Raw genomic sequence first — 25,475 nt, forward strand, 5'->3', positions numbered from 1 at the left:
GCCTCACTCTTTGTTGTCATCCCAATGGAGGTGAGGGAAGGAGATAAAGAATCTAGGATCATTTCAGGAGGTGAAGATAATATAATAATAGAGGCTGTGGAGCATGTTCACTGTGCCTCACACATACTTTCTGGAAGGAATGTTTTATCTTTCCCAATTTATAGAGGAGGAAACTGAGGCCCAAAGAGGTTAATATTTCAGAAGTAGTCAGTGGTAGCAGAGCTTGAATTTGAATCCAGAAGGATCCGATTTCAAAGCTCATGCTTTGATGACCATTCAGTAGAGTCCTCGACTCCAATATTTACCTCAATCCATTTCCCATCACGTTTACCTTGGTGATGGAAATGTTGGGGGTTCAGTGAGTTTCTCCTGGTTACATTAGCCCATTTTTCTGGTTTTAATCCTTGCTTATAAAAGCTCTGTTTTATGGATCAGGTGACTGACCAGGACTGAAAGCTTTAGATTGATTCATCATACCCGGAACCAGGGCCACGTGGTCTAGTCAGTTTAGGCCACTCAGTTTCTTTATGATATGTGTTTATTACAATTTTTTTTTCTGGAGACAAGGTCTTGCTCTGTGCCCAGCCTGAAGAGCAGAGGCACAATCATAACTCACTGTAGCCTTGAACTCCTGAGTTCAAGCTATCCTCCCACCTCAGCCTCCTGAGTAGCTAGGATCACAGGTATGTACTACCACACCCAAATATTTTTTATTTTTTGACACAGGGTCTCACTCTGTTGCCTAGGCTGGGGTGCAGTGGCATGATCACAGCTCACTGCAGCCTTCACGTCCTGGGCCCAAGAGATCCTCCCACCTTAGCCTCCCAAGTAGCTGGGACCACAGGCATGTACCACCAAGCCTAATTTTTAAATTTTTGTAATGACGGGGTCTCCGTATGTTGCCCAAGCTGGTCTTGAACTCCTGGGTTCAAGTGATCTTCCTGTCTCAGCCTCACAAAGGGGTAAAATTATAGGCATAAGCCACTGCACCGGGCCTTCTAAATTTTTTATAGATTCAGGAACTCACTATGTCCTCTAGGCTGGTCTCAAACTCTTGGCCTCAAGTAATTCTCCCACCACTCTGTAATCCCAAAGTGCTAGGATTACAGGCATGAGCCACTATGCTAGCATGTTTATTACAATTTTTAACAGGAATCTCACATGTATATACACATATAACAATGAATTTGGTGGATGGGGCCTAAAGTGTTTACTTTTTCCCTAGTTTGTTTTTTCCTTAAGTTATTATTAAACAGGCTCTTATTTTATGAGCTGTCTTTGAAAATATTTAATCTTTAATTCAATTTTAATTACAAAACTAAGTGTTCTCTCAAATTAGAACTGACCATAAGGCATCAGAGAAAAGTTCATTCTTTCTCCCTTTAATATGACACCATTTGGTTTTTAAGCTTTTCTTAAAACATTCTATCAGGTTTTTTCTCAATGATACGAACCACATGCAGGACAAAGCAAGACTATATGTAAATACGTAGCCTTTCATAATACATGGTACTAACCTTGAGAACCGTGTGCAAGTGTGTGCACCCAGGAAGTTAGGTGATAAGTTATGTGCCCAGTGTCCCTTTTCAACTCACTGCTCTGGATACACCTTTGATAGGGATTTTCATAATTATATTACCTATGGTTCATTTTTTAAAAGTACATGTTGCTTCCTACTGCTTATACCACACTAAAAAGACTGACTTGAGGCATAATAAAACTGAAAGATGAAATTGTTTCATTTCAAAAATTTGTATTTTTTTTAAGGCTCACTATGATATGCTCTGATGAAAAAAGCTGACATTTGGTTTTGTTGCCTAGCAACCACTATGCTATGATGTAAGCATGAGTGTGCATCTAAGCCTAGGAACAGCTCCATGAGAACATGTTCTCTCTGTTTAAATGATTACACGTTAACAGGGATAAAGATTTAAATTCACACTGTAAGTCACTAGATTTAAGAATTAACCCCTCTAACGCATTTAACACTCAAGTTCTGCTACACAGGTTCTTGCTCAATGCACTAAATTCTCAGAAGACTATTTTGAACGACAAAAATATTGGTTTAATTTTATGACATCAGGTTTACTAGCAATCTGATTTCTACAATTAATAATATTAACTCAGTCTCAAAGGGCCTCAGTCCCAGCTTTGTGGTTAGTCCCAGCGTTTCTATTTAGAAGTCTCAAAAGTCCTCCCAGGAGTTTCCACTCATGTTCTCCCCTACCCCAAGATACAATGAATAAACACAGGTATAGGGAAATTTCCCAGCTGTAATAATTTAGTGTACATAATTTTCAAATCAGTTTCTAATTTGTAATTCAAACATTTTTCCAAAGGAAATTATCCACTTTCTTTCATTTAATTCTAAATGGTCCACCTAGTTATAGTTTTCATAATCTTGTTCTAAGAACCAAGAGGGAAGTAGCACTCTCTGGCCTTCCACTGCCTTGCTGACTATGGAAAATCGGGTTAAGTGTTTTTGCTTTTCTCCTGGAAGGTGAGGTTGAATGTTTTCAAGCCAGTGATTCGAGAGGAGATAAGCAAGGGCCAACACTGGGCCATTTAAAGCCTTTTGGTTGGCCAGCAGGTCCAGCCCTAGGAAATGAAGTTTGTCATTTCTAAATACAAAGACTGGGTGAGATAATCTTTAAGTCTTTATTGTGTGTCTCCTCCACCCTGCCCCCTTCCCCCAATTTTATGGTAGATTTTCACAGAATTAGATTGTCTGACAATAAAAATCCCTTTATGCATCAACTGAAAAAAAGAGGAGATAAGGGGGACTATTGGTTATCTTTATTTTAAAAATCCAAACTATTGTCTGCTGCAGCAAGCCAGCTGATTCTACAGTGGCAGTGCTGCAAAGCTTCCGGCCATGCAGTCTTTTCAACCTCATTATACCATCAGCCAAGGAAATTATCCTGAGAACTGACATAATTTATGTCTCAGAGTTCCTCTCTTTCTCGTTATGTATTCACTGACATTTTTTTTCCTCATCTTACCATAGCCTACATCTTGAATTTTAATTTTGGAACAGGTACAGCAAAGCACTTGGCGTTTAGTACTAGTTAATAAAATAGAAAAACTGTACTTTACAAATTCTAGACATTAGCTGGTCATAAAGCTTCCTAAAGTTAATAAAGAACAGGTAGTTAAGACCAACCTTATGCTTCTCTTAAAAGTTCCTTTTGCCTATTATTTCAGTTTTCTTCCTTATGAAATAAATAAACTAGTTTGAAATAGTACAATAGAAAGTATAAAGCTTATTTAATTTCAAACACACATATACTGGCAGCAGGAGCCAGAACATACATAATTAGTAAGCCCAAGAGGTCCACAGTACTAGTACTAGTGTGGATTCTCCTTAAATTATATTCACCTGAAATTAAACGTAATAATGTGAGGATCAACACAACTGTAAAATACAGCACTAAAATGAAGATGTGCTACCTCAAGCATCATAGGCCCCAGCGCATCCTTGTCGATGACACCCTGGCCTGTAGAGGATACATCTGACTTCTGCACTTCATCTATGTTGGCAGCTGCTGCTTTCTCTGCAATAAACATAAACGTGAATTAAATGGCAGTGCTATTTCAAGGACAGAGTGACACAGAAATATTTTTATTGTAATGATTTTTAAAAATCTCCAGTGCAATCAGATGCGGCTACAAAAGAGAGTACATCCCTGTGCCCCTAAATGGGAGAAACTGCTGGAAGCAGAAGCTAGAACATTAACTTTTCACCTCTAGAACCTGTGGCTCGGATCCCCTTTCAGGATGCTCAGAAAATGAGTTTAGAGGTTTCATGATAGTCCCCGACAGGTATTTTTTTCTAGATTATGAAACTGCTATATCCTATGGCATAATTAGTTTCTACTCAAGAGATTCACCAAACTAGAATAAAGGAGGGTCTGTTGTTCAGAATTCAGTAGCATAATCAGAGATATATTTGCACACATTTGAAGAAGTAACAAGGAATCCTAACCTGCTATGGCTGCCCCCATGGGACACTCTGCAATGTCTGCCTGGACTTTTTACTATTCCGCTTGTGCTTACATTCCCACTTAAAGAGGCCAGAAAGATTTGGTCCCTGACTTGTTCAAAGTCCTTCTCCATCTAAGAGGGAAGAAGCACCCTACCAGGCACTTGAGGAATTTCAGTGGCTGCCCTTTGATCTAGCAAAGAGGTGCACAGTATATGCTCCTGGATGGAAACGTGCAAGGCAGATTTCAGGCTCATGAAGACAGGAAGGCCCTGGAAGACATTCTATCATAGAATGAGAATGTTTTGTGAAAAAGCTCACAGAAGAAAAAGATGCGCATTTATCGATATATGTGTGAACTAGTTATTTCAAGAACACCAAAAAAGTTCAAAGCACAACCGATATATATCAACAACTTGCTAGAAAATAACACAAAACAATGTGACAATTATTTGTTCCTCAATAAATTATATCCTTGTTTACACTGCATGTTATCATTGTAATTAAATGTAGAAATAGAAAACAGGAAATCAATTTACCACTCAGAATTAAGCTGTTTTCAGAACCTTAATAATTTTTTTTGCCAAAAATATTTTATGCAGTGCGTGGAAAATCTGTAAAGCCTAGTTTATGGCTGAGAACCTAGAAAATAATTAGGAATTATGTGGGTCCTCCCAATCTTGGCCATTCCCATGACAAAAAGCTTCCACAGAGCATGTTATCAGTGGAAGGGGAAGATGACCTGTGCAGTTCAAGCTCACACTCAGCCACTTAGAAGTGTGACTCCAAGCAAGTTGCTTCAATTTACCTGTCTTCTTTATATCATGGACCGAGCCAAAGTAAATGGAATGATATGTGAAACACTCTTTAAAAATAACAAAGCAGTTTGAAAATGCATCTTAATACTAGCACATCTGTATTGATTAGTTCCTCCTTGAGTTCCATATGTAGTAATTCCTTTGCAGAGCTTATCTTAAGCAGACTGTATCTGCTTTATCAACTCTCTAATATATTCCTGATTCACCTCCTTACATCAAAAGAATTGTGACTGCCTATAGAGATATGACTTGTCTGGTGGCCTTCATAGCTCAACACTGGCAGATTTGTCAGTCCTTGCTCGGTTTCTGGCTTTGCTGCCTTCCCAGGCTCCTCACTGCTGGGTTCTGCACACTTGCTCTGTCTGCAGGTTTGGTCTCATCCCAAATCCTCAGCCAGTCCCTTCTGAGGCAGCAAACACCTCAAGGTCTCCAGCCACAGGATTGGCTTGGCCAATTATTGCATGTGACTGCTCCACCCGCTTTTCCTGAAAGATTTTTCATTGCCAAATAGACTCACAGTAAAATCAATATGCACTGGAGCACACGCTTTAGATTTTTTGGCAGTTTGCTCTGTAAGGGTATCAATTTCTCTTCAGGTTCTGCTCACTCTTCTACCCACCAGTACAGGAATAGGATTTGCACTGCTACCTGCTGCTTCATCTAACTTTCAGAGGCCATGTTGCTACGGGAGCTATGCTGGGTATTCCTTGAGGATCACCATCCACACCACACTCTGTGGGGTCTTCTTGAATGAGGATAGGGTGTGTACCTCTCTTAACAGTCCTTGTCGTAGAGGCCCCGGCGTGCCTCAGACCTAAGGATCCCTATGTTTCATGAATACTAAATCTCAAGGCCCATATAAAAGATGTCATAATTTATGTGGTCCTACTAGATTCCTATTTCTTTATTGTCTTCAGTGTTGCAGCAGTCCATGTGCAGGAGCAATGTGCTGACATTCCACAGACTGAGTGATCTTCAGCCTTTCCTTTGCCTAACTATTCACAGGGTCGCATTCTCCCATCAGGAGTCACATTCTCCCATCTTTCAGTAGTAGCAGTGATTCTCAAAATGCAGTAGTAAACATAAGACAGCATCCCTGGAGGGGGTCTATCAGAATGTGCACTGGGAACACATGAGCAGCTTGAAAGGTCTGCTTTGCTGAGATTCGGATACATCTTCCTAAGGGGATATCCCCATTCTCTTGCCTCCTGCAGCACACAGTCCACAAAAGAGTAGGCTATCCCATTTAAAGGTAAGCTTTGTGAACTGTGTCTGGATCGTGAATAGCACTGTCCCTATTTCAGACCAGGTTTTCAATGCATCTATGGGGGGCTAACTGACAGGCTAGACCCACCACCAGTACTTCCTCCCAGAAGCATGGGAGCAAGTGGAGTATAGAATGGGTGGGAAGGGTCAGGACAGAATGGGTGGGCAGGGTCAAGTAATATGGGGAAAAGGGTTCCTAAAAACTGGTATTAAATAACAATCTTATCTTGCTATAGTCAGTAAGTTTCAAGGCACTGCATATTCTCTCAAGATCCCAAGTGTCATTATGCCACTGTTAACAACTGGTGGTTTTATTCTTTTTAAGAATGAATTTAGTTTAGATTAATGTTGTGGGGGAGAGAGAGAGGAAACAACAGCTGCCAATCACAAAGGCAACCCTGCACCTACCGCTGGTCGCTAGAAAACATCAGGCTATTTGGCAAATGAGATTCTGATATCACAATAAGAATCAATTATTGTTTTTGATGGTATCTATACTAATGCTGCGTTTTGGGGCAAAATAAATACAAAATAATGTTTGTGATAGTAACCCAATTCTGGTCTTTTGAAGATAGTAAGTAGGCCTTGTGAGATGTTTATATTGCCAGGGTATGATCTTTCTGAGGATCTAAATTCCACCATCAACATTCTGTGTGATACAAAAAACTTATACTTAGATAACTCCATCAGGCAGGTTCCTCAACACTGGTAAGTCTTCATGCCTGGGTATTCTAAATTCTAGCAACGTGCTCGGGCAAAGAATTTTAGACTTTTGTCAGAGGTTATGTAGAATCAGGATCAAATTTGTACGGTATTTTATATTTAGGAATTTACAGATCAGATGTAATTTGGAGTAAGGGCCTAAAATTTAAATTAGCTGATATAGATCTCACAGAACATGTGTTTGAGGGACAACTGAAGGAAAGCCTGGATAAAAATAATTATTACCCTGAAACATTATTTATAAATGCAAAACATGCACTTTTATTCTTTATAATATTCAACTGATAAAAATACTTAAGAGAAATAAAGCAGCAACAAAGAATGAGTGGCCTATGTGAGCCCACATGAGGGAATGGAACAGTGACACTGGGATGGGCACAGCAGCCTATGTCTGTGTGTCTGGTCTGTGGCCTGCACTGTCTGTGCTGAGGAAGCAAAGTGAAAAGTCCTCCTCCATGGATAGCTCACGGTCTATCCAGGAGGGCAAAACTATTACAACCCAACCAAATGAGCATGACACATGGCTAAATGGCAAGACCTCAGTTCAAAAAGGGATGGAAATTGCTGGACATAGCTGAAAGTATTTAACATACGATGTAATCGAATTGGATTCTGCAGGATATGCAAGTGGACAGCAGCAAGGAAACAGGTGGGACAGACGTGTGGCTGGCATCGGGCCACTACAAAATCTCGGCCTGGCTTTAAAGCCCATGGGAAGGAACGCTGTCAAAACACTCATCTAAGCTGGAACTCTAGCAATCTCAGACGGAAAATAAAACAATGGTGTTCACAAGATCAACCTAAAGTTATACTGGTGGAAACTGTATTTGAAAGAAAATTCCAAACGAGTCGATAGGTTAATTGCAAGAGAAGTTTTAAAAAGTGTTGCAATATTTACACAAATGCTCTTTATATATATTAAGAGAACGGAAAATTTTTATGCTGCATGAGGTAAGTAAATAAAATAAATAAAAGGTAAATAATTCAGTGCTTCTTTTGTCTTCAAAAGGATGTGTGAAATATATGCATTTTCTAGCTAATTTGTCATCTATTCTTTAATTCTGTATTGAATTTGTGCTTTCACCATTTCTCAATATTAAAAAGAAAAAAATCAATAATCTCAAGTGACAGAAAACACCTAGAAATATGGCTTTACCAATGTAATTGAAATCTAAATTAAACTGGCCCTAACTTTGTTATTTGGGTACTTTTCACAAAGTAATTACTACCTCTGTTCAATGTTCAGTTGAGCCTTGAAATTATACAGGAGGAGGAAGAAGGAGGGAAGGAGGAGGAAGAAGAAAAGGACTCCTTTGAGAGATACTATTATGTTCACCGGACATATACTGGTATCTTGACAGAGCATTTCAGTAACGAGTATGCTATTTTTATGTACCAGATAAAAATAAGCTTAAATCCTTAGATATTTATACTTCTGTAAGTACAGCATTACTATACTAAAACACACTATTTAATATTTTTAAATAAGGCAGTTTTCTCAGCGGTCACAAACTATATTTACTTTTCTATATTCTGCATCCATTAACCATAAAAATATATTCTGTTACAAAAATATCCTTCAGTAAACTCAACAGCAGAGAGCTCGTCTCAGAGCTTCATATGATCAAAACCTTATGAAATCTCATTATTACAGATGGAATTCTTTTTAATTCAGAGAAAGAGATGATAAAATCAAATTTTCAGAGCATACTAAAAGATTTCTTTCTAAGCCCTGACTTATTTCTTCCTGAGTTATTCTTTATATTTTATTTAAAAAAATTTTTTGGAGAGACACGGTTTCACTCTGTTGCCCAGGCTGGTCTTGAACTCCTGGGCTCAAGAAATCCTCTCACCTTGGCCTCCCAGAGTGCTGAGATTATAGGTGTGAACCACTATGCCCAGTCCCCAAAATTACTCTTCTTAGATAAAGAACATGACCTAAGAAAGTAACAATGAAAATAATAAATCTATCCTTCTCTTCCTCACTCCCAAAAAGACTTTAAAAAATCATAAAGTAGCTCTGATCATCTTTTAAAAAGTATTTTTTAGACCTGATCAGCAGGAAGTAGCTATGATCTTTTTAATAGTGCCCAGTTTTACAAATGTAAAACCTGATTGGAGAGATCGTCCAAGAATGCCTCTATAATCTTTTTCTGACTCGCCTTTTCCTCCTGGGTGGCTGCTTGGAGAGCAATCCCTCAAGGTCCCCTTCTCCATTTGCCCGCACTCCAGAAATCCAATACCAATTAATTAGATTTCTACTTTCAAAGCGAAGAACAAAACCCCATCTCTTCAGGGACCATGTTAAGATGAGTCATACCACAAACTGGGGAAAAATCATTAATATTATATTCCATATGTTTTTTTATAAGTAATTATTATTCATGCTTTCTCTTAGAACAAAAGAAAAGGTGAACAGGGTAGAATTTGATTCTAGAAATATAAGTAATTTGAAAATACAAGAAAAAAATACTTATTTTTGAAGCAGCTGTATTAAATTGCTCATTGGCATGTACAGACAAAATTTGTTATTTGTTTATTTTTAGAGACAGGGTCCCACTATGTTACCAGGCGTGATCACAGCATACTACAGCCTTGAACTTTTGGGCTAAGCAGTCCTCCTGCCTCAGCCTCCCAAGTAGCTCAGATTACTGGCACACACCACTGTGCTCAGCTCCAGGCATAAACTGAAAGTAAACTTCCAGTCTTCTGATGAGAACAGTAATACATTAGAAACTGATCCTAGCAAAAAAAAATTTATTTTTAAAAGAGTACAACTAAATATTTTTAAATTATCAAGTGATGTTTTTTAAAAAGGCCTTTACATAATCTTCTGAAGAATCATGTATTAATTTTGGTAGCTTATTGACTCTCATAGTATTAGTATTCTTAGTCAATTTTTTATTAGGCAACTGAACTGAGACTATAAATTCAGAGTCTTTCCACAAAGCATTACCAGAACAGAGTTCTATCTCTTCACTGGGGTGACAGGAATGCTCAGGGGACAGCCACATAATTGTTCTAACTCCAGCAGCAGCAGTGGCAAACCACTACTGATTACTTAGAAACCTAAATGCTATTTAATGTCTCCCATTATAGGGACAGGGTGATACTGTCATTGTGGCAGAAGTTGATATTCTTGCTTTCTCCTTTTTTGGGGATCATCTGAAGAGGCTGTAGAGAATGTGTAGGTATTAGTCTATCTTTAAAAAGTCAGAATCCAAACAAACGGTCACTCACTCTGTAATAATGCATCTACTGAGACATAATCCACAGGGTATGTACATACATATAGAGACATTTTAAGACACCCATGTTTAGAGATCCCTGATGTGTAAAGACGATTAAGAATTTAGGTTATCTTTATGTTTGGTCAAGCCTGAGGATAGTTGTTTTACAGAAGCTGTATTATTTAAATTAGATAAAATTAGAATCTTTGACTAAAATGGAATCTGATACTTTGTGTAGGTTTTATAATTAATTCCTCTGCTTCTAAGTTAGTAAAATCACTCACCCAGAAATCTACACATTTTTCAGTAGACTGACGTCAAACGCAAGTCTAATCACCTCCACACAAATTTTAAGATTCTAATAGGAAAACATCCACGATTTCTATCTTTTCCTACGTTAAGGAATTGGATCAGCAGTGAGACCAATGCAGAGCAAATAAGTCACTGAAACAATGATAGGTAGTTTCTGACCAAGTACTATAGATGAAATATTACAGGAAAAGTTATGTAGCATCTCAAAGGTTCTAGAAGGTAAAATGAGAGAATTATGCATCTGCACCCAACTAAAATTAGAAAAGCTGCCATATGGCTTTGTGAAGCCAGCAGCACATTCTTATTCATTAGGAAGCATTCTGCTAACATAAAAACACAAGGCCCTTCCTGTGCTCTCCAAATGTGTTTATCTTTTCAACATTAATGCACTATATATCATCAAGCTGCTGAAATCTCCTGCCGTGCATATTAAAAGCGTGCAGCTGCACTTTCTTTAGTAGTGGGAGGAACCTAAACTGCAAGTTGCCTCCCTCTTTTTCTGACATTGAGCTTCTTCTCAACATCATGATTTCCCTTCAGCTGAAGAAACAGCAAAATTAACCAATCTCAAGGCCATCTCCATCCAGCAAAACCCTCTCACTCTCGCTTTAGAGAAAGCAACATACTTGGTTTCATTTTCATCAATGGTAAGGCATAACTGCTTAAGCAAAACCAGAAATCATGTTGCAAGTTTGAAATACATAGGCCTACTTTTAAAATTAACGTGCTACAGTTATCAAGAGAAAGGACAGTAACCAGAATAGATTCTGAGTATAACCGGCTAGAACATGCTTTTGTTCATAGGAATTCACCGTCATTCCCTCTGCTATCACCCAAATATATTTCTATTTAATAGCCCACTTCATATAGTACCTATCAGTACTGAATTTACTGACAGGTAAAATGGGCAGTGGAAAATGTTTCATAAGCCATGTGAGTGGATAACAATTTGTCCAAAATCTTTCTTTTATATATCCAAATTCTTGCGGCTCACAGTTCATGTCCTATAGGAGCTTAAACTTAAAGACCAACTGCAAAAGAAAAAAAATACTTAGGCACACAGTAAACATGTAGACACTGAAAGAACCCATGGAAACATGGCTTCAGAAGTGCTTCAAGTTAGTGAACTGAAAGCCAACAAATATTAAATGTTATACATACAACTAAATTTATTATGGTAGCATTCATTCATTCCCTGATATGATAATGGTGCATCTCTACTTACACCTTCCACAGCAATGGAGTGCTGAGAGGTGAAGGTAAAATAAAATATAAAAACTGCTATTTCAGAGTAAATTCTAATTAATTGGGCTCTGCTCACTAAAGTTTTGGGAGTTACCTGAACAAGAAAACAGAGGAATCATAATTTGCTGATGTTGAAAGTTGAAAGGTGAAATTGAGATTGGATGAAAGAAGGAAAAAAATCAATGGGTGTGAAAGAAATGAGAAGCGAGGTGAAGCTCAAATTCAGGACTTATTCAGAGGATTATGAGTAAGTTTGTCAAAAGACCAAATTATAACAATGTTTTATTTTAGGCTGGGTGGGTGGGGTGGCTCACACCTGTAATCCCAGCGCTTTGGGAGGCTAAGGCAGGCAGATCATCTGAGGTCAGGAGCTTGAGACCAGCCTGACCAATATGATGAAACCCTGTCTCTACTAAAGATACAAAAATTAGCTGGGCGTGGTGGCATGCACCTGTAATCCCAGCTGCTCAGGAGGCTGAGACAGGAGAATCGCTTGAACCTGGTAGGCAGAGGTTGCAGTGAGCCAAGATCGCGCCATTGCACTCCAGCTTGGGCAACAAAAGCAAAATTCCATCTCAAAAAAAAAAAAAAAAAAAGTTTTATTTCTTCCAAAGATGAATGTCAACTCAAAAGCAAGGCCAACAAAATTACACTATAGGAGTACTTAATAAAGTTTCTGATAAATAGGTAAAAATATGAAAATTATATTAAAAAGTTGTTTCTAAAATTCTAAGACATTGGTCTTAGTCATGCAACTTTTAAAATCTCCTAAATCACAATTCTGTTTATTAGCGCAGTAAGCCTCATCTCCCATTACTCCTAGCTTATACACCACAGCAATATTTAGTACCTGTCTCCCCAAATGCATCACATTCTTTCAAGATTTTGAGCATTCTCTCAGATTGTTCCATTGGCACAGATGCCCTTCCTTGGAAGATGCTGCCATGGCTCCAGAAAGCTCAAGTCAACGAAGTTGGGCCCCTGCCGCTGGGCTTCTATGATGCCCTATGCCCATTCCCATCTTAACGCTCACCTCATCATTTTGAAATGATCTATTTTCATGTCTATCCCTTTTCACTGCATTGCTGGCTCCTGGCTGTAAGAAATGACTTCTTATTTGCTGCTTGGCACATAGTGGGTGCTCAATGATGTTGTATTAATACTGAACACAGTATTCACGGCTCTGAGTACAGTTTCACAGCTGGAGCTGAAATTAAATTCCATTTAGCTAGGGCTAAAATATCACAAATGTCTCCTTAGAGGTATCTGTGTAAGAGCTTTACCACATACTTAACATAGTGGATGTTCATTTTAAGACTGATTTTTTATTTTTGGAGTCAAAGTATTAGGTAGAGATGAGATGAGAAAAAAGGTCAGACCATATTTGCTAAGGGCATCAAGAACAATAGCTCAGGTAGTCAGGCCAATGAGAAGAGTATTTGGAAGACAAATCACCAATGCTCGCTCCACACCTGAGATATGAAGTTAAAAAATCCCACCAAGCCAACTCTACTAGTCCAGATTCTCATCTAGGAAGTTACAACCTACTTCACAAAAAAGTGATTTGAGCAACACAGAAATTTTTTTCAGTCCTAGGGATTTTCCCAGCCATGCACAGCTCTTAAGAAAATAAACCTACCCAAGTGGAGGTTGTACAAATTGTCACATTTGCCTGGGGAGCCAGGATAAAAGAGCACTTCATCAGGTTTCTTGTCCCTCCCAAGCAGAGTGCCGGGAGAAGCCTTGGATTCTAAGGAAAAGGTTAACAGCTGATAAAGGAAAGCCACCTAGAAAGTGGGATTGGCCGGAGGAAGGGCTGAAATCCCTGGAGAGGCTGCCAAGGTTCTTCCTGTCTTATCCAATGTTGAATATCCAATGACTAAAGTAAAGCTGAACGCCCTAAAGATAGCCAATAAACGTGTAGGGAAAGAGAGGGAAGGATGAAGGAAAGGAAGGGGGGCTGTTTACTCTACTTCTCTTCTTTTTACTTTTACTTCACTGTCTCTTCTTTCTGGCTCTGCCACCAATCCTTATTTCCATGAAGCTTGCAAGGCTTCACTCCCAGGCCTCTGCTTCTCCTAAATGGTGGCTATTTGGCGGGGTGTCTCTCAAGGCATCCAAAGAACTGAAAACCATCCTAGTACCTGACCCTCATTTGTCTCCTGGGGCCAGATCTTCCATGCCCAGGAATCTTCCCTTCTCCTCACTTCCTTTTCACTGACATCTTGCTCCCTGATTCATTTTCTGTTCCACTTCTCAGACCTGCTTGCATTTCTCTCCTCGTGTTTTTCTCCCATCTGGATATCTTTTCCTTCCAGTTTCTCTCTACAGACACAGGACCTGATGTCATTCTAAAGAGACTGCTACAACTCATCACATGTACACTCTTCTCCTTTACCCCACTGTGATTCTAACAATACCACAGGGAGCTTGAAATTCCCGGTTTCATTTTGCTTACTACCAACTATTCCCAGTTCTTTCATTCTAGCATTTGCTTGAGCAATCATGGGAGGACCTCAGGAGTGTGTTTTTCAAAAAAGCAGGTGTTCCCAATTTAAAGTACCTAATGCAAAAAGCTGATAATAGAACACAGAATCATCCAATTTAGATACTAAAACATTGTGCTAAATCATATCATTGTAGCAGAGAAAGCAAAGCAGTGATAACAATGGGAGAAGTCCGCATAAATATATGCAGTGCCATTGCTCTGGCCCAGCAATGAAGGCATGGGGAGAACGGGGCTAAGGGGACAGCAGACTCCAGGGAGCAAAACAAGAAAGATCATGAGAACAAAGGAAGTGACTGTAAGGTGAGTACAGGCTGCTTGTGGCCAGGGCGCAAGCTCTCTGTGGACAGGGTCATGGGCATGTGTTGGGGTGGGGTGGAGGTGGAATAACTCCAGAGGCAGGCTCCAGAAAATCTTATAATTTGACACCACCAAGATCTCCTACAGGCAAAGTTCTCTAGTAGCCAAGAATTTGCTTTAGTCAGATCAACTCTGGAAAGCTGACTGCTAAGACAAAAACTAGGTAATCCCTAGGTGAACATTTAGGGAAGAAAATAAGTGGGTATATAAGAACAGGTCTCTGTAGTCTCGAAGTACTTTTTTTTGGCAATTTGAACAATTACTACAGGCAGTTTACCATTTTGTGTGATTCTCCAATTGCCATTATTTGTTGTGTCATTAGTTCTTCTCTACATGTATGTTTATTTCCTACCTGGTTCACAGGATTTTTTTTTTAAACCTGTTAGAAACTATGTATAGGAATGCAGCCACCTAACAATGAAAATGCACACACAAATAATAAAACTAAATAGTCTCTCTCTCCTCTCTCCCCTCTCTCTCTCTCTCTCTCTCTCTCTCTCTCTCTCTCTCTCTCTCTCCAGAGAAACACAGCTCGGGGAAAGGAGCCCAGATTTATCCTCCAGGATGTCAAGAAAGGATGGTGTAAAAAGTTCACAATCCAGGGATCTTCTAACTGTTAGAAGGTCCATGTTCTTCATAACAGAACTTCTATGGGGAAAACTACATAAATAATAATATTTATATCATATTTATATCATATAGAAACAGATTCTATTCAAACAGCTTTAATTTTGAAATCACATGTTTACATACAAAATGTATGTCCTCCCTTCCCACCCTCCTCCCCTGACCAGCTAATCTCAGAATGGCCTCAGTCCTTATGAACTTGGCACTAGCAAGGCCCCTCAGATCAGGGCTGACCACACAGGGCAAGGTGCTGTGAGGGACAAAGCTGTCATGCATTATTCCTCTTCTGCACTAAGATCATCAGGGACCCCTTCCAGAAGAGAACTGTTACCTAGGGATGGCATCAGACTGTCTATACCAAATGTAAAGTCTGGTAAAATAAAGGACCTGATTTGTTTTGAAGATCAGAAATATGCTACTACAGAATTTTTAAAAGCAAGGTTTGATTATGTAACAAACCTGATTTGTATTTACAGACAAATTTACAGCATGTCTGTGGGAACATGCTCACTGTGTTTAGTGTTAAGAGATCAGGTAAAACAGTAGGTGAGAAGAAAGACTACGAAGCATTTGGAAAATAATTCCGAAGTAGATCTTCCTAATTTGTAAAAATGTAAATTTTCTTTATGACATCACAGTACCTAAATTCAAAGGGCATTGTAGAAAAAAAGGTCCTGTCAAATATCCATTCAATAATTACTGCATTTCAAAATGACAACAGGAAGAGACTTAAACACATCTTTAAAAAGACCCTTTAAATACCTTACAGCATAAATTCTCTCCAATTTAAGCAGGAATGGCAGTGAATCATCAACCAACCTTCCACAACTATTTAAAGCTCTAGGCAATTAAAAAGAACACAAGGACCAGCGTCACTCAAAAATTGACATGCCTCAACCAGGCAGAATGAGAGACAGTGAGGGCCTTAGAAACGGCTAGCACTTCCATGCTGCAAAGCCCAGCACAAGTGTGGACGAGAGGTGGTTACCATTTGCATGCTGAGGTCAAAGTGACATTAACAAAAGCCAACATTTACAAAGTTTCCTAAATTTGGTATCCAGACTAACTTTTCCACAACCAAATCCTCTCCTTTTCTTATGTAATTCTACAGTAAATCTGGTGAACCGAGGAGGGTAATACCCCCAGTAATTTAGTAATTACTGAGATTTTATATTGGTTATGTGCTCTCAAATACAAGGACTGTTTAAGCAATCAAATCCACTTGCAAGAAATCAGAACAAATGTCCATTCAAAGTCTAACGATTTTTCAACAGATGTTATGGAAAAGTTTGAGCCACATAGACTATGAGCACCATGGCTATGGATTGGTAAGTCAAAAAGGAAAAACTCTCAGAAAATTAATTATGATCATTCATATAGGCCATAGAACATATCACAATTCAGTATCTAATTATAAATATGAAAAATAGTAATTAAGTTACTCCCTATCAAATTAACTGGTTTAAATTACCTTAAAATTAGTTTTGTTTTACATATATTAACAATAAAAGAACATAAGAGTCATGTTTCTCCACCATTCTACAACCATCTAAATAATGAAATAAAATCTTCATAAAATTTCTTCTTACTTTCAATTTAATTATCTTACATAAGCTTCTAAATGCTAATTTAATAATACACTATCATCAAGACTTCAGATAAGTTCTACCCAATGGCATTTTCCCCCCAGTGGCAGTTTGAAACGACAAGCTTAGCTTCAATGCAGATGGATGGGTTGAATCCAAGAAACCTGTTTTTGGAAATCCTGCCTGCCAGGTAATGGCTTACAGGTGAGGCTGAAGATGACTGGTATAATGGCTGGGCAGGTCCAGCTTTCAAAGCCACAGCAAGAACAGAAGGTAGCCCTTTTTTTTTGGTAGACTTATAGCCTGGACTAGAGGATGATGGTGAACTCATTTCATATGTAATTACCTGCTTCTCAAAGAAACTGAATACTGTTTTAGATTTGCTTTTTCAAAAATGCACTGTGTGTTGTTTTTAAATTACATCAACGGACAGTGGGCTTCCCAGAAATTGGAATGGTGGCAGTTGTCAGCTCTGTATTGCCAAGGAAAATATTTGGCTGCATATAGGGTTTCCTGAGAGCAAGTTAGTACATGACCTCAATCTTTTCCAAGCTTATCATAATGCCATAAGGCTATGCTGATTCAGCAAAGCAATCCATAATCACTTGCAAAATGCCCCTGCTTCACAGAGATGTTATGAGACTTAATAAAATAATGCATGTGAAGCACTCTGAGCTCTACAGAAGAAAGGCAGCAAGTAATAATATTATTCTGCATTTATAATGACAAGCAGTCTTACAATGGCAAAAATCTAATAGACCTGTTCACAAATTACAAATAAAAACTAGCTTAAATAATTTAATATAATTGTACAACAAAAAAAATCTGAAATCATTTGTCTGAAAAACGGAATGAACACACTTCATAAGGCTAAGTCAAAATGAAAAGAAATAGACAAGTTTCTACTAAACAGAAAGATTATATCCTTTGTGAGAGAATAGAAATGGAATCAAAAACTTTCAAGAAAGAAAAGTACATTTTATTAAAATTATCTTGTGACACTGCTATGAATTAAATTTAGTTATATTTCTATGGTTTTCTTACTAATAAACTTAAATTTTAAATCAAAGTATTAACAAAATTTCTTCAGTTATCAATGTTAAACTGATTTAACTCTCAGTGGAATAAAACATGAATACTTTACCAAATGTACACAGTTTCTTTTTTAAAAATTAAAATAATGCTGGATATTCTTTTCTTTATCTTTTTTTTTTGCCAACAGCACTCGTCTTATGGATGGGAAATGCCTGTTTCTTTTTCCTCTGGATGTGCCCAGCCAAAGAAACATGATGCATTTAATCCCACTTCATTTGGGGTGTCTCTACTGGAGCTGGCCAGGTTGAGGTGACATTGCTAGGCTCTCAGGTGCTACTGACTTTACTGGAAAGAGACGGGCCTTCTCGGTTCAGCAGATGCCATTTTTCTCAAGGAAATCTCAGAATTTCAGGGAATCCAAGCTGTTTATCCTCTTTGCTTCCACAACATGTCCATAATATCATTTACTGTATCACATATAAATCATTTGATTTGATCTAGATCTCCTCAGAATTCCCTCAAGATTGTCCAGTCTCTGAGCCAGAAATTATGTTTTTCATCTGTGCATCTCCATTCACCATGCAACTGCTGACCCATGTAGACACCATGTAGACCCAAGCGACCCCCACTCTAGAGAAAACATTGTTTCCCTTAAGTGGGCTGGGCAGGCTGCACAGCATCAACTTCAAGCACACGGTACAAGGAATTTTACTGTCTAATTTTCATTTGTCATTTTGTTTTAGAGAAGTAGTACTTCATGTTTTTGTTTTTTTTTTTAATTCATGATATTAGATGGTAGAAATGCAAAGATGAAAAAGACAAGCTCTGCCTCTTACAGGGTTTAGGTTGCACTGCCATGGTTAAGCCAAGTGCTGAAATGGGGTTAGTGGATTATTGTGATTAAAGTGTTAGGGATTTACGAACAAAAGAAAAATTAAAATTTGAAATTTGTGAGTTCATAAGTATTAAAAAGGTTTTTCCTTATTTAGCTAGAAGACTCTGCTTGTTTGGAGAGTTAAGCATAGGAAACAGCATTGATCTGGATGCTGAATAAAGAAAGACACTAATTATCTAAGATTTTCACTAAGAATGCTTTCATCAGAGAATGAACATGGCAAAGCTGATTACTTAACTCAAAATACACTTCCATCAACACACCAGGAACAATACATACACCTCAGGATGCTAACAGGGCCTAATTAATTCTCTGAAGTGTAGCAGCTCAAAAAATTTTTTGGAAAATAAAAATGTGAAGGTTAATGATCTTTTACATTATCCTCTCAGGGTAAATCCAATTGCCAAGGAAATTAGACTTGCAAGTCTCATAAATTCAGGCTAAGAACATATCCTCCAGGAATAAAAATAAATTTGTTAAATTTTTAAAACTAAACCCAGTTAAGTGGTAGACTTGGAGAAAAACCTACAATCATGCAACTACAAAAGCATCTATACAAAGAAGAGTTATACTATCTATCCTTTGTAAATGAATTACAAGTCACTAAGTCAGGAACGGAACTAAATAAAACTCATTGGTGTCTAGATCTTTTCTCTCATATATCTGAATATAGATTGGGAGCTCAATTAAAAACTTTGATTTCCAAAAAAAAAGAGAGGGTTTAGTAGAGTATCTGAAAGTATCTAAGGGGTTCTTCAGATGAATTACTTTAATCAACTATTTATAAGAAGGAAAGTAAGCCTGGGTGCGGTGGCTCATGCCTGTAATCCCAGCACTTTGGGAAGCTGAGGTGGGCGGATCACCTGAGGTCAGGAGTTCGAGACCAGCCTGGCCAACATGGCGAAACCCTGTCTCTACTAAAAGTACAAAAAAATTTAGCTCGGTGTGGTGGTGGGCGCCTGTAATCCCAGCTACTTGGGAGGCTGAAGCAGGAGAGCTGCTGGAACCTGGGAGGTGGAGGTTGCAGTGAGCCCAGATTACACCACTGCACTTAAGCCTGGGCAACGGAGCGAGACTGTCTCAAATTAAAAAAAAAAAAAAAAGAAGGAAAGTAAAAGAAAGTTGGGAGAAGATGAACATTCAAATCACAATATTATAAATGAGAAAAATCAGGGGAATGGGAGTCTAAAAGTCAAGGATCATTTTGGGGAGGATACTCTGGTAAGGGAGCTAAAAGCTATGGACCTAACAGCAAGAAAATGAAATGAGAAGCTGGTATGTACATGACTTTGACACAAGAATATCTGATATAGCAGGTCTTTACAAACTCTGACACTGGATCCATAAGCTTTCAGCTTCATCATGAATGACTTTTCCCACTCTCATTCCAATAAGGGTCATTTCAAAAAGAAGTTAAATTGTTATCATTTGTGTACTTAAAAAAATATATGACAATAGCCTTATTGTGTCCCATAGGCAAAGAATGGGAAGCAAATATATTCTTACAATTCTGAGTGACTACTATAATGAATAGACAGAAATCAAAGATAAAACTATCACTATGAAGCCACTAAAGAAAGAAACAAAAACTCAAATGTCCACCTGGTTAGCCAGGTAATGAATATTCACTTCAGTACTGAAATAATGCCAGTCAAAAGAGAGAGATAGAATGAATTTCTACCCACCCCTCAAGCTGCCCACATGGCCTCACCCACATTTCCTAGCCCCCCACCCCCAACCTTAGAATATCCTCTGGCATAGGGAGCTCCCTGAAAATTAGACTTAGTTTTCCACTGAAGAGATGAACCTTACATTAATTCTTCACGTAATATCAGACCCTGATTTACCTATATGGCCTTTGTCTCTAAGAAAAGGAAGAAGAGAGACAGAGGGAGAAAGAGACATATACAAATGGGATATGTTTTTATAGAAGTGAGAGGGACCCATGAGAATCACCTGTGAGATTAAAAGAGATAAATTGAGGGGTTCCTAAAGACTAAAAAAAACTGGGCGTGGTGGCTCACACCCGTAATCCCAGCGCTTTGGGAGGTTGAGGTGGGCGGATCAGCTAAGCTCAAGAGTTTGAGACCAGCCTGGCCAACATGTTGGAACATCCTCTCTACTAAAAACACAAAAATTAGCTGGGTGTGGTGGCGAGCACCTGTAGTACCAGCTACTTAGGAGGCTGACACAGGAGAATCGCTTGAACCCGGGAGGTGGAGGCTACAGTAAGCTGAGATCATGTCCCTGCACTCCAGCCTGGGCAACAGAGAGAGAATCCATCTCAAAAAACAACAACAACAAAAAAATAAAGACTGAAGACAACATGGGGAGTTGAAACTGAGCTTATATCTCAGAGAATACATTTCCAATTTTATCTGGAATACTATTTATTAGGCGTTTTTAAGATTTGCTGAAAGTTTGTGACTTTTGCCTTGTTATTTTACTTTGTTACTAGCAGTAGCAATCTTTAGACAGTCCCCAAAGAGTTGAGCATTTGCTTCAGAGACAACTGTACATAAAAACCTGAATTATGTGCTGCAGTGGACCAGAGGAGGAAAAAAAAAAAAGAAAGAAAGCAATGGCTAGAGGAAGACAGCAGAATGGGAAACAAGTGATTTATGAAGTAAAGGAAGGCACTTTGCCAGAGTTTTAGAATAGTTACTCTGCTAGCCTGAGTCCTTGGGAGCTCCTGGCTTCCAGACTGCATATACCTGTGACTGGACAACTCCACCACCCATGGGCCTGCCCCTTTGAGACTCTGCTCCTGTCCCAAGAATGTTGACTGGTATTTCATGGCAGTGCAGGCCTGGAAGGAGAGGAACCAGGACACTACCAGGGCAGAAAGGAAGGAAGAGGCAACCGTGTTCCAGGCTTCTCTGGAAATCCAGAACAGAACTTCCCAAGAAATACATGGATGTGTTGATCAACTAGCCTCTATAGTATCCCTTCTTGCAATAAACATGGGTCAGTGGTTCCCACCTTATGGGGTAAGAGGGCTCTTTTTAACATCAGTAAAAATGGAGATCCATAGGACAATATCATACTTGAAAATGATATAACAGGAAAAACAGGTTACAATAAATTTAGTAATGCTTCTAAAAGAATGGTCTTATTTATCACTTCCCCATCTCTACATATTTGAAACACAGCTATATGTACCGCACAGATTAAGAATTTCTCTAGTTAGAAGCAATATTGATAATAATAGGCCTTATGAAGCTGGTCTAAGAATCTAATCACCAAAATTCACATTGTTTTGATAGAAAATGCCCTCCCTTCTGAACAAATGACTTATACTTAAATCTCAGGAAAAAAATGGTTTAAAGGTTAAAAAATCTCTTTCTTTCTTTCTTAAGAAACTATGGAAATGAGTGAAAAAAAAGACTTCCAAATGCAATCACACAAGATATATAGTTCCATGTATCTAAGAGACAAAAATATGTAACTTCCTTTGATCTTTGACAATTCAGCTATCTAACAATATTCCAAATAAAATGTACTATGTGTAATTTTCCCCCCTAATCTGACATAAAGGATCTACAAATTGAAGATGGTCTATCAGAAGAAAAAAGCTTTTAAGAAGGTGAGTTTAATCATGTCAATCCCAAAAGAGCTTGCTTTTTTCTCTTCCTTTTCCTCCCATCGGATGTTACAAAATACATATACCACTTGGAATCTTACAGAATGGTGGTATGCACATGCCCATCTAATGCAGACAGGCTTAAATAAGGAATCACCACTGTACTGAGAAGCACTTCAGGCCTAAAGGAATAGAGGATACATGTAATCCCAACTACTCAGGAGGATGAGGCAGGAGAATCGCTTGAACCCAGGAGGCAGAGGTTGCAGTGAGCCAAGATTGCACCACTGCACTCCAGCCTGGCAACAGAGCGAGACTCCATCTCAAAAAAAAAAAAAAAAAAAAAAGAAAAAAGAAAAAAAAAAAAGAGAAAGAAATAAAAATAGAGGATACAAACTCCCCAAAATGGCCTGAGAGTTCTGTAACGTTCGCTATCTGGTGATAACTGGCAGTGGAAAGGTGCCTCAGTGATGAACGTACAGGAAGCAGCACCATGCTGATACTGGCATTACTTATTTTACTCTTCTTCCATAAGACAAAATTTCTTATTTCCAAAAAGGACAACTCCAGGACTCTAAATCTATGATAGATATCAAGGTTCTAACACTGGAAGAGTAGCATCCAAGTCCGTTTTAACTGAACAACTTTTCTCTGCTGAGTAATGTATTTTTTCTAAGTGACCATGTTGAACTGGGGTTTTATTTGTACAAAATAACAGAAATAAGAAACACAGGCAAAGGTGCAATTTCATATATAAATTTTTAAGTGCAAATATTTGAAATCTAGTAGATCGATTTTCTAGATGGAAGTTCAGATTTTACATTCTTTCCCAGGGCACAAGTTAAAACACATCCACATAGTCTTATATACAGCTAAGCACTCTTGGCCCTCAGATTTCATTCTTTCACTTTTGATCAATGATGCAATGAATCCTAGGGTGGTCACAGTGACTATTAAGCAAAGTCTGTTTTGCCCCCAATATATTTCCCGAAATGGGAGAGAACACCTTAAAAAGGCCAGAATTGTTGTTTATCTAGAGGTTACATCACACAAGTTAAGATGGACAGGATCTTATGACGGACGATAGAATCTTCACTCTGACACAAAGATTCCTCATCTGCTCACCTAGGGGTGCAAAATGAATGTTCTAAAACAAACCTGGTATTCAATTTTCTGGCTAAATATCAAGAAGTCTTTTTTGGTCTAGAGAGCAACTTTTATTTTCCTGGGCTCTTTCATCTTTTTGTTTGTTTGTTTGTTTGTTTTTGCCTGACGGGAAAAGCTGACCTGATTTGAAAGTGTGCATCATCTTCTGAAATAGGGATCTGTAAAAAATATTCTTCCTAGTAACTAAAACATGGTGTCTCTATGTATTTTAAATAACAGCTGATACCATGCTTACCCAATTGACTCATAACAACCTTCTTCCAAATGGCAGACAAAGCCAAGAGTAAACAGCTCGGTAACAGGTTTAATTGTCTTTCCACTTCACTGGGAGACAATGGCTTTGGAGCTAGGCAGAGATCTAGACTTGAATGCTAGTCCTACCACTTATTAGCTGTGTGACTCTAGAGAAAGTCTACAGTCTAGACCCAAACCTAGGTTCCTCTTCTGTAAAATGGAGATAATAACTAAACTACCCTACAGGGGCTGTTGGAAGGCTGAAATAAGATGATGTATGTAAACAGCAGTGCCCGGCACCAAGTTAGCACGCTGTATGTGTGAGCTCTCATTTCACTGTGGTAGCTGACCCTTTTAGTTTTGACAGAGTATATGTGACAGACTTTTCTAGTACATAAGGACAGATCCACATTTTGTAAAGTCCAAAGCTTACTCAGTTAGAAGGAGGGGGGTCTCTTCATGAATACAAAATTGAGTATAAAAGTGAATGTACACATAGAATGAGAAAAGAGCACTAAACACTAGAGTGCTGAAGAACATTCAAATTTCTTCTTCTGTGATCTCTGTAGATAATAATCTGAAACGCTTCTGAAGAAGTGCTTCCTGATTGAAATATGGCTTCCTATCTAGAACACTCTGTGGCTCCTCACACATATAGGAGCCCATACAAGTAAGGGGTCCTGAAGCTTAAGCTTTGTCAGCTTAGAGGGAATTTTGCCTCTGAAAGTGTATGATATAAATTTTTTACTTATTTTATTTTTATGTCATTAATCTGGCTTTTAATATTAATTACATCTTATGTTCTATATTTTATCTTTGCAAGCAGATTATTAGACCAAAGTTCCTGATATTTACATGTCCCTTAATTAGAAATGATCATATAGGAATCACTGTTTCATCTGACGATCCCTGGTAGCTACAGAAATCCCACATTCCCCATTTCATTCTGCTACACTGCTTACAACTTTCTTCCCAACAGCTGCTTCACCACATTCCTTTCAGTGGGAAGAGACCAATTCATTCATACCCCAAACACCTTGTGGTCATGTCCTGTTGTGTTCCACACCATGCCAAACTACAGCCACCTGTGAGATGAGTTGCCCAGGAGGACCAGCATTATAAGGGACATCAATCATTGAACCCCTTATTTTATGTTCCTTTTAAGACCACAGAAAACCATGAATGCTCTGAGTATAGAGCAGCAGTATCAGACAGTGTTCATGGCCATGAGAAATTCTTGCATCTGGAGAAGGAAGAATAATAACCTTTTCTTTTTTCTCTTCACCTTTATGGATATTCATCAGCAATCAAAGCCTGATTAGAAATGCAAAGATGTGCAGAACATATAGGACCCTGGGTCAGAGACAGTTATGACCTAAAGGTGCTATTTGCTGTAGTGCTTCCTTAACCTATAATGCCTCAGAGGCCTTGACTACAGCCTCCAGAAGATTTAAGGTATTCAATGAAATCACATCTAACTCAAATCATCAAAATCTCTTTTCTGAAAAATGTGTTCAAACTACCTCTAAAGACACAGCAATAACTGCTACAATCTTTATTTTCATTTTGAATGTTGCTTTTGGAATTTCTCTGTAGAATAACATTTTCTGTCTTAATAAAGAAAGGCAAACTTAAAGACATGACCACCATTCTCAGGTAGGTAATGGAATCCAGAGGTAGAAAGATCACAGGCTCCAGAATAACCAGGCTGTGCTTTGGGTTCTAGTTTGACACTAACCAGTTTTAAGGCCTCAATTTTACTACTGTTTTTGTGCATCAGTTTCCTTATCTATGAAACATAGGTAATAATTCCAATCCTGAAGCAGTCTCACAGATATTCTATGGACAGAGTGTAGAATGCAATATGCTTCCAAATGGGATGAGGAGGTAGCTAAAAACAGTATGT

General features: G+C 38.4%; 1 protein-coding gene across 9 annotated transcripts in view; it reads right to left on the reverse strand.

The window, feature by feature from the left end:
- Positions 1-25,475, reverse strand: part of NCOA2 (nuclear receptor coactivator 2) — a 307,666-nt gene that overhangs the window by 62,162 nt on the left and 220,029 nt on the right. For all 9 annotated transcript variants that reach the window (XM_021674186.2, XM_021674358.2, XM_064384265.1 and 6 more), the window contains one exon: positions 3,451-3,554. In XM_021674186.2, coding sequence (XP_021529861.2) covers positions 3,451-3,554 — 104 coding nt within the window. The remainder of the gene's footprint in view (positions 1-3,450; positions 3,555-25,475) is intronic.

This window comes from Aotus nancymaae, unplaced genomic scaffold (assembly GCF_030222135.1).
Source record: "Aotus nancymaae isolate 86718 unplaced genomic scaffold, 86718_ANA_hifiasm-v0.15.2.pri h1tg000036l, whole genome shotgun sequence".
Classification (NCBI taxonomy): Eukaryota; Metazoa; Chordata; class Mammalia; order Primates; family Aotidae; genus Aotus; species Aotus nancymaae.